The sequence below is a fragment of the Notolabrus celidotus genome, chromosome 5, assembly GCF_009762535.1.
Source record: "Notolabrus celidotus isolate fNotCel1 chromosome 5, fNotCel1.pri, whole genome shotgun sequence".
NCBI classification, from domain to species: Eukaryota; Metazoa; Chordata; class Actinopteri; order Labriformes; family Labridae; genus Notolabrus; species Notolabrus celidotus.
The window spans coordinates 19,923,996-19,940,421 of record NC_048276.1 but is presented as its reverse complement, the minus strand read 5'-3'; the positions used below and the strand labels follow the sequence as shown (position 1 = coordinate 19,940,421).

Here is a 16,426-nt window from a genome sequence, read left to right as displayed (position 1 = left end):
GGGTTGGTAACATTCAATAATGTGCTTGGATACACAGCTGCAACAACAGTGTGCCAGGCTGTCAGCAGCTTTGAGAAACCACCACTTATTAATTCCCTGTTGGCGACATTAATCATATGAGGGCTAAGAACGTCACTGACACTGATCTGATACCAGCCGGTAATGAAGCTGAACAAGAACATTGTGGATAATAAAGTGTTGACCACATAGTTTGTCTCCTGAACATCTACACACCAAACTCCTTTTTTCAGATAAAAACTTCAGAAGTATCGGCTCATGCATTTCTACCTTTGCCACTTTGATTTTAGTGGCCAAGTCAGTAGCTGATGAATAAGCTAGTTTACCTTCCTGTTTCTCCTGGAAAGAGACTCTAGCTTTGCTGGTTTCTTGTTGGTGTTGTTAATTTCTCAGACCAAACAAAGCTAGAAGAGCTTGTGGAATGCAAAAGACATACTCCATGATTGTATCCACTGACACTAATGGCCCTTTTCCACTACACAGTTCCAGCCCTACTCGACTCAACTTGGCTCTACTTGACTCAACGGTTTGGGTACCTTTCCCACCAGCCCCAGTACTGACTCATGGTGGGCGGGGTCGTCATAACACAGCTGCGCGAAACTACGTTCACGTCATTTTGAACGCGACACAAATACAACAATCATAAACAATGGAGGACATGGAGGCAATGGTGTACTTGCTGCTCCATCTGTGGCTTTTTTGTCACAGGCCGAGCGAGAGAAGAGAAACCACAGAGAAACTTTGCGTGCAGACATTGTACAGTGCTGATGTCATTTTTTAAAAATGGCGGGTTTGATTCCTGTGTTGGGCGTCGTGCTCATGACTCTTCGGTGATGACATTCTCTGACCAATCAGTGGCCGGCAGTCCGTCAACATCACCTTTTAGTATCGGCTCAGCTCGCTTGGAACCATAGCAGAGCAGGTACGAAAAACTGGTATCTGACACGAGGTACCGCGACCGTGGAACCGCAACACAAACCGAGTAGAGTCAAGAATTTAATTTATTAAAAAAAAAACAGCAAACACTTTTTGGCTAGCCTTTTATTTATCCACATTAAAAACATCCTTAAAAGGCACCACTAACACAAACAGGCTACAAATGTAAGAATGGCTTGATAATGACTGAATTAGCTTAGATGACAACTAGCTTAAAGCTAGTGGTAGCCACCTGATACAACACACCCAAGCATGCATAAATTAGGTCTGATAAAATTAAGTACCAGGCTGTAAACATATTGGATTCTGCTGTGAATTTGAACATTTCAATATTGGGCCTAATGGGTAATGATCATTAACTGTATAAAATATGGACGTAGTATCCGTGACGTCACCCATCTGTTCCTGAGAGCTGTTTTGAAGCCAATCGACGGCGGCAGCCATATTGGAAATGCTGAACTCAACCAGGCATAGTGTGGCGTAAAGGGGCGGAGTTTGAGCCTCCCAGCCAACAGCTATGTGTTCCCGTCTGGGAGTCAAGTCAGTCATGTCCTTATTTGGGCAAAAACTCGTATTCTTAATATCTTCTGAGCCGTCGCGTTAGAAAAAAATTCACCCCCCGTACAGTGTGTGCTGATAGAGAAATTAGCTTCATAGGGCCAAGCCGTTTTTTGAACCAGGCTGTAAACATGTTTATTAATGCTGCAAAGATCGTCTTTTTGAATTGGTGTCTATGTGTTTTCTGTTTTTTCTTCAGCCAGACTCAAGCGAATTCTCGATGAACTGCAGTTTATAACACTTCCGCATGGGCTTCATAGTTTGAGACCGAAGGTTGCCGCTTGGGAATGATGCAAAATGCTTTTGGAGCCAGCCTCTAGTGGCCACTCATGGAACTGCAGTTATTTTGCATCTCTGCTTTGGATTAAATATTATTTATTTATCTGTATGTATGTATTATTTATCCAGAGAATAGGTCAATGGATAGAGTATGGCACTGGGAGAGAAGAGGAGATGACAAAAGGCAGCAGGTTTTATCTGAATCCAGGCTGCTAGCTTAAAGGACTGCAGTCTGTACATGAGGTAAACCGGCGCCCCTCCTAGATTTATGTGTCCGCTCCACAGGGTGCTGCCTGGTTCATGGATCTGTTTGCATTGTTCATTTACATCCATGTTAGAAACTGTCATCACACTGTGTATTTAATATGGGACTGAAAATAACACTGTACATACTGTACTGTATAGAACATCATAGTCTATACAGTGTTCTGTTAGAAATAGCATGTGAGTCTTATCTGAGCTTTATCTGCAGGCCTGGTCAGCTTTCCAGTAGCCTCTTAGATTCTTCTGGCTCTTGGGACGTCCAGAGAAAGGAGAGGAGGGGGATTAGACGACAGGGGGAGGCTGGTTTAACAGAGCACTGGGCAGCTGCTGTTGGGGAGGGCCTTCCTGTTGGATTCCTTTCCAGTGCTATGTCTTCCCCAAATAGATACTCCAGTACTTTCCATAAAAATGCAAGGGGGGCTTGAGTCGAAGGGGAGGACTCTGTTGACAGGGGTGGTGTCAGTGCGTATAAAAGCTCACAGCTGAGAGGCACACAGCACGTTGGGAAAACATTTCCAAAGAGGCCAAAGGGTTCCCCCTCTGCAGCCAGCAGCTCTTCTCTACAGCAGCACTCCTCTGCCACCCAAACGCTTCACCATGACTGAGAGACGTATTCCTTTCACCCTGCTCCGCACTCCCAGCTGGGACCCCTTCAGGGACTGGCACAGCCGCATCTTTGACCAGTCCTTTGGCATGCCAGCTTTGTCAGAGGACTTTACCACATTCCCCAGCACCCACTGGCCAGGGTACATGCGCCCCCAAATGATGGCTCCTGACATGGGTGCTGCTATGGGTGCTGCTATGATGCCCCACACTCCTGTGATGTACCCCGGCGCCATGATGGCTCAGCAGGCCCGTGCTCTGTCACGACAAATGAGCACCGGCATATCAGAGATCAAGCAGACCTTAGACAGCTGGAAGGTTTCCCTGGATGTGAATCACTTCTCTCCTGAGGAGCTGGTGGTCAAGACCAAGGACGGAGTGGTGGAAATCAGTGGTGAGTGCACTTTTATCATTCACTGGTCCACTTATTGACTCAAAGTGACCATACATTTTCAGTGCTGATAAGTTCATGTACAGAAAGGCTAGTCTTGGGTAAGACCACTTATTTAACAGCTTGAGGTGGTAGAGGAACATCATTTGTACTTCAGTGGAAATACAAATACATATACATAAAGAGACTCTGGATAAAATGGAAATACTTCTAAAGATTTTTTTCTAAAGTAAGGGTGGCTCTGCAGTGTACTAACAGTCAAAGATCACAAAATAAATCAGGTAAAATGCATCAAAGTTAAGAGATAAGCTTTTATAAATGTAAATGTGATGTAAATATCCATGGGCTTAAAGTAACAGGGTTTTCTGAATAATGAGTAAAATGCAGATGGAAGAAAACTGTAGCTTTTTGATTACATGTTACTGCAAAAAAACAAAGTAAAGACACTCATTGCACTCTGGGTCTGATTAATTATCTATGTGTTACGTTTTATTGTGTGCACCAGAGTTACTGGTCAGTTAAACATGTTATTGATGTTTGTATTATTTCAGGCCTTAAAGGGATATTTCAGGTTTTTTTTAGTGGGGTTGTATGAGTTTTAAATCACTAGTAATTGTCATGGCCACAATAGGTGCTGCTCAGCTCGGCTCCTTTAATGAGAAACTTGCAGGGAGAAATGGAACTGTATGGAACAAGCTAAGCTATCTCTGCAGACAGTGTAATTTCTGCCACTTGATTTAGCAAATGTTGAAAGATTCCAACCCGAGCACTCACTTCAGTTTAGCTGTATGCTCTACTTGGATTATTTTCTGCACTTTACTTTGCTGCCAGAACGGTAGCATAGCTTGCGTGCTGATTCTCCCTGCAGTTTCTCATTAAAGGAGCCGAGCTGAGCAGCATCTATTGTGGCCCTGACAATTACTAGTGATTTAAAACTCATACAACCCCACTTCAAAAAAACTGAAATATCCCTTTAAATGCCGGTCACATATGTTGTATCTAAGTTGCAGCACACCCACCTGCCAATAGCTGGAGCTGGAGCTGGAGCTCTGGTTAATGGCCGCTGCAATGATGCTAAAGCTCTACTACCGGTTGTAAACAAGCACAGATGACAGGTGGCATCTTTCAGCGCGGTGTTGTTCTTCAGTATTTTGATCTAGAAAATTAAGATCAATTTGTATGTAGGCAGAGTCTGGTGACTTCTACCAGAGCGATATGTAACCAGCACAGGCATGTGGATGTTAACTTGCAGTGAGGACAAAAGGCAGGTAGTTCTAGCTCTGCTAACTTAAGCTACACTCTGTAAACCAATTTGACATTACTTACTCGCATTACTTAGTCACTTCAGAACATCCCCTATTAATACCTGAATAAGTTGTTTGAATAAACAAAAATTCCATTATGACCAAAGACCTAAAACTGCCCCTCTATGTAGGAATAACTATTATACCATGTGTAGATCATGAGCATTCATGCAAGGGTAAAACGTATCACAATCAACCCTCGCTTCCCTACTGAGGTTAGTTCATTCCCTTTGTTGGAGAAATTTCTGCAGTACTGAACAAAACATGAGATAAAAGGGAGGAAACCTTTATGCTAGGTCAAGCACAAGGCAGATGTATTGCTGCAGAGTTACATAATACCTGGAGACACAATACACTGAGTTCCAGTGCACAGGAGGGTGGGGGCTTTTGGCTGCACGCCTGCTAGATACAAAACAATTCAACATGTGGGAGTCAACTTTTGAAACAGCTCACAGAAAAACACAGTGAACAAACCCCTTCAACAGAGAGCTGGTTTCACTTCTCTGCTGTTAAATGTTTTCATTGTCGGTGCCGTGCAGGCCTGCAAAAGAATGTGAAAAGATAACTGATGATATGTGTGAGGAATTGATTATTTAATGGTTTAGCTCAGTGAGGCCTTGAGCTCTATTTTTCCAGTCTCAGCCCCTGAGTTGTATATTTCATAAAGAATCACACTCTTAAAGTAAGGGGTTTAGCCATGACTCACCCTCTGTGTCTGATACTTTAAAAGGACTGCTGGGTCTTGTCCAGATCCAGGTTCTGGGCACGACTACAGCCAATATCTCACTGCTCAGACACTGGGCATTGACAGGCACAGCAAAGATAAGCAAAGCACAGGATTCACTCCTGAATGGAATCTGCCACCTCATGTGTCATCATGTGTGTTTAGAAGTGATATCATCAGCTTTAGTGTTGAATACACATCACTGTACCACCACCTCATGCAACAGTCCTCCCCGCTGAACTAAATGAAGCCTTGTGGTAGCTGAAAGCCTGGCACTGCCACAGTCTCACCAGCTCCGTCGTCCTGTTGAAAAGAGGACAGCTCCCAGAGGAGAGCAAGCATTATCAGCCTGTCGTCAAAACAAACATATTACTGTATTCAGAGCCAGGATGGAGGGCAACTTCACAGCCATGCCTCTGAATGCCTGTGTGACACTGACGAGGGTTTTCTGTTGATGCTGTGGCTGTGCTACAAGGGTAGCAGCTGTTAAAGAAATAAAAATTCCCCCACAAAGCCTCCACAACACAAAAATAAAAGCACAGTCATCGTACTGCTTGAAATGTCCTGTGTCACTAATACAAGATACAAATATGTCATGACATTTCGGGAAATATTCATTTTCCCGTTCTTGTTGAAAGTTAGGTGAATAACACTACCATGTTTTTATTGTAAGCTAGCGTCAGAGGCTAGTTAGCTTAACTTAGCATACTAGGAGGAAACACCCTACAATTTCTTGGCCAGACACTACAACTTTAAGGTTTTTTTTTTTCTTTAAACATTCTTTTTTATTGAACATTGTCAACATATTAAGAGTCCAGCACTGTACATTTTCAGGTTGTTTGAAATATGCAGCAAATCCAAAATACATCCGCAGCAATGATCCAAAAGTTCCTTATTAGGTCTAACATTTCAGGCAATTGCCTCTTGAGTTCCCAGATACTCCAACACCTCTGCGTTTTCTGTAAAAACGTCCATCTGACCTTTAATACAAAATCTTAATTTTTCCAGAGAGATATATTCTGCTATCAATGATTTCTACAGATAAATTGAAGGAGGTTCATCTCCTACCCATTTGGTTATAGCAGCCTTTCTGCCCAGAATAAGCAAAAAGTTAATAGTGTTCTTATGTATTCTTAATGATTCAGTGACACATCCCAGTAGACACAATAGTGGGTTGGGCTGTAATTGTTATTTAATTACGACACTAACCTCAACACATATGGTTTGCCAAAACTGTTGAACCTTTTCACATTCTTCAAGGTTATTTTATGAAATAGTTCACAACACATCCCACTTGAGCCATAAATAACTGGCTAGAGTTAAAGATTTGGAAACAGAATAAAAGTAGGAGCTTGACTCCATCTAAAGCTCACAAAGTATGCCTACAGGCACATCTAAGTGCTGTTTTATGACCTCTGTTTTGGTATGGATATAACGAGTGAAATATTGCTAAATTGCAAAAATAAAGCTAATGCTACAGGACTTGATCTAACAACCTAGTTAGAATGTAGGAAAAATGAATGGTATAGGTAAAAACAATAAGTCAGTTAAGACTCAGCGAGGACTCACCCACCCCTGTGCAAAAATAATTACATCACTGTGGGATGCAAAAGCTTTCTTCCTGTAGGAACAGAACAAAGTGAACCAAGTCCCAGCCAATCAGTGCAAAGTAGCTCTAGCCAATTTTAATACAGGGGGGCAGCATTACAGGGAGAATTTAAGGGGCAACAAGCTTTGACACAAGATTGTATGCATATCTAACAAACCTATATCTCTAAAAATCATCTTTTTTACTTGCAGTGTGGAAGACCTACCGAGACTGTTAGTTCAGATATGAGACAAACATGTTAACCAGCATGTTCACAGCAACAACATTTCAGTACAGGTTAAGTTATACCTGTGATTTTCCTGCCTTATAAGAGAGACATTTAAGGAGGATAGTTTGATGATTTAAGACATAGCCAATACCAGAATTTTAGTGCACATGAGCAAGAGGTGAACCCCAGTGTTGTTTTTCTCAATGTAACCATGCATTATAATAGATTTTTAATTCATGACTCCTTGAAGTGAATGGCTCTTTCACATTAGTGCCACATCAGTGTAAAAGTATGTTGTCTGTGTCCTCAGGCAAGCACGAGGAGAGGAAGGACGAGCACGGCTTTGTGTCTAGATGCTTCACCAGGAAATACACGTAAGTAGCTGAAGTCTTGTATCTTTATTCATTACCAAAAAACAAGCTTGATCCCTTTTGAAAGAGCTGTTTGCTGTTCATTTGATAAAACCAAGCTACCAGCCATGCAATATGTCAACAACTCACTTCAGAACTAATAGATTTCTTATTAAAGTGGGCAGCTTGTGGCTCTTTGATGGGGGCTTTGCAGCAGATTTTCATGGCAGAAATGCATTTCTCAAGCTTGGGTGTAAGTCCTTGTGATTTTCTTAATGTGGCTCTGCAGCTGTGAGTCTCTTTAGTTTTGGGTTGGGCAGTCTGTAGAGGCCTGGCTGCTGCTGATATCTGAATTTCATGCTCTGAAAAGCAGCAGCAGCAGACTCCACCTCGTATTGTTCAGCCCTCCTCGATGGGAGTTTGTAGCTTCACAAGGCTCTGCTGCCATCCAGGGGCCATAACAAAGACAAACAGCTGGTCCTGGATCGGATTTTACACCATTGATAGAAGGATAGTGAACATTGGTTTTGTACAAATCACACATTCAGGGCAATTACAAATAAAACAGCAGCATAATCAGTGACACTATTATTTATTAAAACTACAACATCTAATAAAATGTAACCCTGTCATGGTAATGGTCACTACAGTGGACAAATATTCAAAAGCTCTTTTCCAAACAATGCAAGGTACACTTCAGTTGATGTCATAAAGTCACCCTATACACTGCCACCTGCTGGTCATCTGTTTAAAGTGTACCAAAAATTAAGGCTGTAGTCCTCGTAGCAGGATGCTCTCCCATGATATTTACTCTAATATTAACCCTCCTGTTATGTTCGTTTCTCAACTACAGCATTAATGTTCCTTGGTCAATTTGACCCGGGGCATATTTAATAATCCCAAAGTGTCAGAACCCCAAAAAATCCCAATTAACACTGAAAGTGATTCTGTCAACCCTAGAGAACATGTAACACAACATTCAGTTATCAATCAATCTGATTTATGCATTTCAAAAACTATTAAGTGAAAGTTATTCTTCCATTAATTGTTCCAAGTGTTGCATGGTGTCCACTCCAAGAAATAGAAAGTGTGTTCCTTTGTCCTTTGTTTTTCACAATTGAAGAAAAGAAAGGACAAAGAAAATATGTGGCTTTCAGGAAAGTTCTGGCCAAAGAAAATACTCACCTTAATTTCAGCCCTTTGGTCAAGTTTTATTAAAAGTTTAGATTTTCATCTTTGGTGACTGAAAATGAAATGTGTTTAATCTTCTTCTCTCCTGCAGCCTCCCCCCCACAGCTAACGCCGAGAAGGTGACCTCTTCTCTGTCTCCTGACGGCGTCCTGACCATAGAGGCTCCTCTGGTGGTTCCCGCCATCCAGTCCTCAGAGACCACCATCCCCGTCAACATGGACACCAAGGGGGGCATGGTGAAGAAGTAGAAAGGGCAACTTTTTATCTCCTGCTCCCAAACAAAAACACATTCAGAATCCGCACTTTATTTCCACCACATGCTTCTAGATTATCTCCCCTCCTAAAGCAGTCTTGTTGAGAGGAGGGCATGGGATTGCCCTTGCTCTCCTCTCTCTCTCATATCTCTCCTCTGTCTCTGGTAAAGAGCCAACCCCAGCTGAGTGCACAGAGTAAACACATCTGCAGCAGAGCCATACGCCTGCTTGTTCTGCTGTAATTACACTTCTCTTCTGAATGGAGGAACTCTCAGCTTAGCCTCATGCACAGATCTTTTTTTTTCTCTGCCTCACTTACACACATGTACACCTTTTTCAAATCCCCTACATGCTGCCTCTACAAACAGTACTGTAAGAACATAAGATAAAGAGCTAAAACCTCAGATGAGCAAACATACACACCAGCTGTTGGTGCAGAACAAATCCTCTTCCATCATGGACTGTTTTCATCCGCTGTGGCCTCTGGAAAGTTTGCATTCATGCAGAAACAAAATAAAGATTTAACAACATTTTCAGTTTCTTCTGTTATTTGAATGCCAGTGACATGACATCAGCAAGTTTCTCAAGATACAATTTAAATGTAAAATAAATGCTTCTTGTAATTTTTAAGCTAAATTATTCAGCAGATGGTCATACAAGAAAAAGAGAGCAGGTGAAACACGTCCACCTGACTGCAGGCAGCTAATTTCTTTGTCACTACTGCCTCACACTTTAACATATGACACTGAAGAACAGCGCCCTCATGTGGTTATCTGATTTCTAGACAGTGTAAGAATGCACCATATTTCATCAAAAATGGACTGGAGTCCAGAATAAAAACTCAAACATTATCCTAAAAGTTTATTCCATAATACTGTAAATAATACACCATAGTATTTGTACTTGTTGTTCAATCATTTAGAAGACTGCTGCGGCACTGCTCTCTATAACAGTTGTTCTCAAAGTGGGGTGCTTGTTCCCTGGGGGTCCACAAACCATAGCGTGGGGGAAATTTCTAATAAATTATAAAATTGTGTTGTGTCATTACAAAACAGCATACACCATTGTTATGATACCATTTGGTGTCTGAAGGGATATGTGAGTCTTGTTACTGTTAATTTTCTGAAAGCGTTTAAGATGAATTACTTGAAAAGTATAAATGCTGTCATGTTGAGTCCACAAGGAATGAAATGACCCTCTGTTTTAAAGTATACAAGTGGTATTTACTTGATTCAAATTGAAGTGTTATCAGTTTATCACTATGGTACAGGTCTGAAGTATTTACATTGATAAGTTTTACAATACAAATAGTTCCAAGGGCAACTAAGAGTGCAAATGATAGTAAGCATGTGCTTTAGTGATGGGAAGTTCGGCTCTTTTCAGAGAGCCGGCTCGTTTGACTCAGCTCCCAAAGAAGAGCAAGCTCTTTTGACTCCCGAACGGCTCTTAGGATCTTTTGTAGCCGTATATTTTACCTTACCTTTGCAAAAAATAAGGGTTTGGGTTAAACACCCTTTTACGTACAGTGTTTTTATGAGAAGCCTTATAATTACCCAATTTTGTGCATTTATTCTGTTACAAAACCATTCTTACCCTAACCCGAGGGTTAGGGTTGCGATGAGGGTTAGAATTAGGGTTAGGATTATGATTAGGGTGATGATTATGATTAGGGTGATGATTAGGGTTAGGGTTATGATTAGGGTTAGGGTTAGGATTAGGGTTAGGATTAGGATTAGGGTTTGGGTTAGGGTTAGGGTTAGGATTAGGGTTTGGGTTAGGGTTAGGGTTATGATTGGGGTTAGGATTAGGATTAGGGTTTGGGTTAGGGTTAGGGTTATGATTGGGGTTAGGATTACGATTAGGGTTAGGATTAGTATTAGGGTTAGTTTTAGGACTAGGGTTACGGTTGGGATAGGATAAGGGTTAGGGTTGGGGTTAGGATTAGGGTTAGGGTTTTGATTAGGATTAGGGTTAAGGTTATGATTAGGGTTAGGGTTATGATTAGGGTTAAGATTAGGGTTAGGGTTATGATAACGGCTAGGGTAAGGGTAAGGATTAGTATTAGGGTTAGTTTTACGGTTATGGGTTGGGTTAGGGTTAGGGTTATGATTAGGGTTAGGTTTAGGGTAGGGGTTAGGATTAGGGTTAGGTTTAGTGTTAGGATCAGGGTTAGGGTTGGGGTTAGGATTAAGATTAGGGTCAGTTTTAGTTGTAGTGTTAGGATAAGGGTTAGGATTAGGGTTAGGGTAAGGATTAGGGTTACGGGTTGAATTATGATTAGGGTTAGGGTTATGGTCAGTGTTAGGGTTAGGGTTAGGATTAGGGTTAGGATTAGGGTTAGGGTTATGGTTAGGGTTAGGGTTATGGTCAGGGTTAGGGTTAGGTTTAGGGTTAGGGTTATGATTAGGGTTAGGGTTATGATTAGGATTAGGGTTAGGGTTAGGGTTAGGATTAGGGTTAGGATTAGGGTTAGGGTTAGGTTTAGTGTTAGGATTAGGGTTGGGGTTAGGATTAAGATTAGGGTCAGTTTTAGTTGTAGTGTTAGGATAAGGGTTAGGATTAGGGTTAGGGTAAGAATTAGGGTTACGGGTTGGATTATGATTAGGGTTAGGGTTATGGTCAGTGTTAGGGTTAGGGTTAGGATTAGGGTTAGGATTAGGGTTAGGGTTATGGTTAGGATTAGGGTTAGGGTTAGGGTTAGGGTTAGGATTAAGGTTAGGGTTAGGGTTAGAACCAGAACCAAAGTCAAGCAAACAGAACCAGAACCAAACCGAACCAGAACCAAACCAGAACCGAACCAAACCGAACCAAACTCAAGCAACCAGAACCAGAACCAACTCAAGTAAACATCATTAATGTCCTCAGTGCAGGTTAGCATTGAGAAAAATTAGATGCCTCAGCTTGGATGGGCTGATCTGATTTCTCCTCTCAGTAAGTATTTGCCCTGTCTTTGAGAAGAACCCTAACCCTCTCAGAAGGAACAGATGTAGCCACAATACACAGCCTCCCCTCCATCACCTGTATCCTATATCCTCACATGCGATTGGCCGCATGGCCGCCATGCTGACCAATCAAAACAAAGTTCTGCTGTGAGCAGAGCTGGGGCTGAGCACAGCGAGAGCTAAGCAGCAAAAGGAAAAAAACTGGGAGCTGATGCGAGCCAGCTCTTCTGATTCACTTTAAAGCATTGGCTGTCAGAGCCTCAGCTTTTGATCATGATACATCACTAATGTGCTTAATCTGTGTTACAATTATGAGGATGTCCTTGGACAATTTTCTCCCCTGTAAGGAGTCCCTGGCTCCAAAAAGTTTGAAAACCCCTGATCTATAAAGCCCCACAAGTGTTTTTGACCAAAGAAACTCCTGATGACTTTCATCAGCATGTGGCTTATTTGCTTTTATTGCTGATCAGTTTCGTTACATATCCTCATAATATCTGATGCTTTGTTTACATATTTTAATTAATTGATTATTCCGTTTTAAGCATTTTTTAATTATTAGTTAGTAGTTACAAAGACGGACGGGACACAGAGCAGATGATAATAGATATAGATAATAGAGGGTTTTTTTCATTTAAAATGGTCTTTAATATTCAAGAGCCAAGCAGACAATGTTTTTAATTCTTGTTTTTTAACTGCAGGCGATCAATTTTGTTAATCTTATCTTAACTGATACCAAAATGTGAACTCTGTTCATTTGAGTTTTGCTTAAAAAAAGATTTGAGTTGTTGTTTTTCCTTAATCGCAAATTTGTCAGAAGCAGTGTCATAGCTAACACTTCTACTTTGTGAAGTTTTCAATTATTTTCATTTGTTTTCATTGACATGTTTAGAGGAGAGCAGCTGTATGATTATTTTATTCCAAAACAACATTTTTCGTGTGCTGAAAGATAAAAAGTGGACTTAATAGATATAGAGATAAAAGGTCTCTTTAACATGTGGCTTTTCACCATGACTAGACTTGACGATATATATTTGACCTAACATTTCTCAGTTAAAACATATTTTGATAAAAAAAAAATTAAAAATGCAATGTTTGAGATCAACAAAGATGAGAAACTCCAAATTGAGATTTTTCTTTGAGGAAAATACATTTTTATAAAATAAGTAATCGCTCCTTGCTTTAGATATATAAAATGGTCAGGATGTATATGTAGAGAAAAGAGGGCCAGAGGCAGCCAATGGAAATTCATTGACCAAACCATATCAGCTGAGGGCCCTATTACAATCAATACTCTGGACAGCTGCATGTATATGTGCTAATGCTGCATGCTGCGCTCCCTGTGGTTAATCATCAGTCAGTGCAGGGAGAAATGTAAGTCAGAGGTAACAACCCGACTGATGACGTCCGGAGTGTCTGCTGCTTCTCATCACTTCTTTTTCTTCTTCCTCGTCAACTTGCAGTCATTCATGCTGCGTGCCAGCTCACTAATGCACACACTAACTCTACTCCTGCCTCCAGAGCTGCAGGGGAGATCTATTTATAGAGAGCTCTGCTATGCACTCAGCCTGCAGCGTGTTGTATAGTTTCACAGGGTAGATAGCAGACAGGAAATGGGGCTTCTTTGTGGTCCCAGACCTGAAGTGACCAATAGGCTGCTTATCAGGTGTTTGTCACTTGATTTCAGACATTTTAACAAAACTTACTGCACATAAAGAAGATATTTGATTTTATATTGTATCAACTGTATGCATGGAGTATTCAATGCTTCTTCTTTGCCTTGCACAGTAGCCAGAGACACTGCTGTAAGACGAGGCAGTACTCTCCAAACCACTTAGCATTTCAACTTTTCCTCCTCCATGAGTCACCATTCCCTCCCAGTTTAATGCAGGGCTAAATTATTCATACAAATCCCCATCAATCCAGGAGCCATCCAGTCTTTGAAGCAGGGAGGTGTCTGGTGTGCAGCTCTGTTTGCTACCAGGCTGCTGATTGGACTCTTTTCAGATCTCTGCATCCCCCCTGCACTCAGACTGACAGGACAAAGAGGGACAGCTTCCAACAAAAGGGTCCTAAGTGATTCCTAAGTGTATGTGTTTAAGAGGAAACAAACTCACCTCAATATGAAGGATATTATCTGTATATATATCATGCAACACATGTTATTAGAGATGCATTACTCTGTATTTACTTTGAGGGAAATAATCATCAATGGATGCTGTATCCACTCTGCAACCCACTCTGTGCAGTCTGAAAATCCCCCCAAAATAATGATTACAATGTCCTGTACTTTGTACAGAGACAGTTAAAAAAGATGGACAACCTAGAAGCTGCAAAAAAGTGAAGCCAAATGTATTTTGGAACACTTCCTGGTGAGAAGCTGCAGTATAGGTCATTAAGTCCACTCAAATGGGACATGGATTAAACTGTAACATCAAATTTAATTTTCTCTGTCATGACAGTTCAGTTCCCTTTGTTCTGACGTATGTCCTAGTGTTCATTTTTCAGAGTTAGTTTGGTTTTAACAGTTATTTGATGCTAAAAAGAGGAGATGTGATGTCATGACCTACAGCTCTGTGTACAACAACAGACAGAAAAATTACAAAAGCAAAACAAGTACCGAAAGAAGATTTAGCAAACTCTCTATTACCGTAAGTGTTTGCTTCCAATCAATACAAGAATCTGTTCTGCTGTGGACTGTACCCACCTGAGGGATCGTTGATGTTTCATCAGTACGTTAAATGTGTGTAAGAGGGATTGTGCCTTCAATCCTGCTGCTCCAACAGCCAGATCGCTCCTGCGTATTAGTACCATACGTACCAGCACAATATATCAGGTCTTGTCATGATGGCATTGTGGCTTCATTTTTCATAATGGAGATGGAGGCACATCATCCATCATTATACAGTGTCAATGATTTTGTGCCATAAAGCATTTCTACACACATTTTATTTTGAAGCTGCCCAGGAAGTAAAAGCACAATGTTTATTAATAGCATTAACAAAGAATAAGTTGTGATGGTGAGTCAACATGCACAATACTATGACCTGGAACTCAAGACAGCCACATCTAAATGTTATTCCTGTAACTTTTTGAGGACAAATTATTTTAAAGTTTCCATTTTTAATGATTACTGCTGCAATACTGATTTAGCTAAACACATTCTTTTCACTCATGAGGTCTGCTGTACGACGGCGTATTAGGGCCACTTAAGCATTTTTTTTTTTTTTTCGAGTTTGCAAAGTCGTACATTTACAAATAAGTAAGCTATTTTTTTTCTCGAAAATTCAATAATTCTAATTTATCTGTTGGATAAATCACCTCCTCCTGATCAATGTGCTGCTTCCTTCTAAACAGCCCCAATATATGGCAATGTCTTTTCAAAGTCCAGATGCTTATAATAATGCTAGAGACAGTATATCTCCTTATTGCTGAGTCCAAGTAGGAAGTACAATTTGATGAGGCTGTCAAGTAGGTCCATGATGCAGTGAAATCTTTAAAATCTCCAAATTTTGAAGTATTTTTTCAAAAAATTAAGACTTCATAATCTCAGAAATTTTGAGGTTTTTTTTAAAATGTATGACTTTAAAAACTCAAAAATTTGAGTTTGATTTCTCATAGATTTGCGACTTTATAAACTCGAAATTTTCAAGTTTTTATCTCGAAAATGTACTAATTCTAATTTATTTTTTTTCTCTCATAGTGGTCCTAATACGCCGTCGTACTGCTGCTATTATGTTACTACTACAAAAACAAAGCTGAAAGTCTGGCACTGATAGTAAAGTGAAACAATAGTAACAGCTGAGGACCAGAGCAGGTTACACTCTAACATGTGGTAGCCATTAATAATTTAAACTATGGCTAATTTCACTGTGGAACAAAAACCAAGCTTACTGGTGCTTGATGTGCATTAGCAGGACTTTCTCCACATTAAACTTTAAACAGTGCCGTTGGTAGAAGCATTATACTGCATACTGTACGTGAACAATACCGTAATAAATGCTGCTTCTTTTAATTGTTCCTCATCTTATCTTATCTTTGGATCATAAAAGACGGATGATCAACAGAAGGTCGGTATCTCAGTGCTCCGAGGGGAGCAGGTGGTGTTCTTCTATTCTGCTTAGCAACAGCATCAGGATTGGCCCATCACAGCACCTTCAACAAGGAGCTCGTCCAATGATGTGTGAGGATGCTGATTGTCTTTGAACCAATTAGCACTCTGCAGCTGTTCAATGATTAGTTCTGCCTCGTGATTGAAGATGGTAATTAGTCCAGTTGTAGCTCGTGATTGACGTTCATTTACAACCTTACAGTGCAGTCCTTTATGTGCTGATGAAATGTTGGCTTGTTCTCACAGGGTGCTTTGTTATTTCAGTTGACTTACCTTCATGAAAATTAGGTTTTTAATGAGCAAATGCATTTCAATACAACAAACTGTTTTTATTCTGTTTGGTCTAGTTTGAAGGAAGTAGGGGCTTTCCTTATCCTGACAGTGTTTACTGAAAGAAACAGTCTGACGGACTAGCTCATGAATATTTTACAAATCTCAGTGAATAGCTGTTTGTTCAGACTGACATTACCAGTTTCTAAGTGATTACGTCCTTGAATAAACACAGATAAAGAGGAAGGTACCTCATCGTTTCACAAATATCTTAATTCAGAAACCGTCCATGTTAAATATTTGTAACAGTCTCACATTTTTTCCATCTACAAGTAAACTCTGCAGCTTTATCAGCAGCATGCTAGCACCACCAGACTTATTGGTCAAACTTATCTGGTCCAGAATAAATGTAGTATA

At 40.6% G+C, this 16,426-nt stretch overlaps 1 protein-coding gene across 1 annotated transcript; it reads left to right on the top strand.

Moving 5' to 3' along the window:
* Window positions 1-2,447: 2,447 nt before the first annotated feature.
* hspb1 (heat shock protein, alpha-crystallin-related, 1) lies at window positions 2,448-9,219 on the top strand. Its single transcript, XM_034684597.1, has 3 exons — window positions 2,448-3,052; window positions 7,205-7,268; window positions 8,527-9,219. Exons 1-3 carry the CDS (start codon window positions 2,653-2,655, stop codon window positions 8,681-8,683), a joined length of 621 nt encoding a protein of 206 aa, XP_034540488.1. The 5' UTR covers window positions 2,448-2,652; the 3' UTR covers window positions 8,684-9,219.
* Window positions 9,220-16,426: the final 7,207 nt, after the last annotated feature.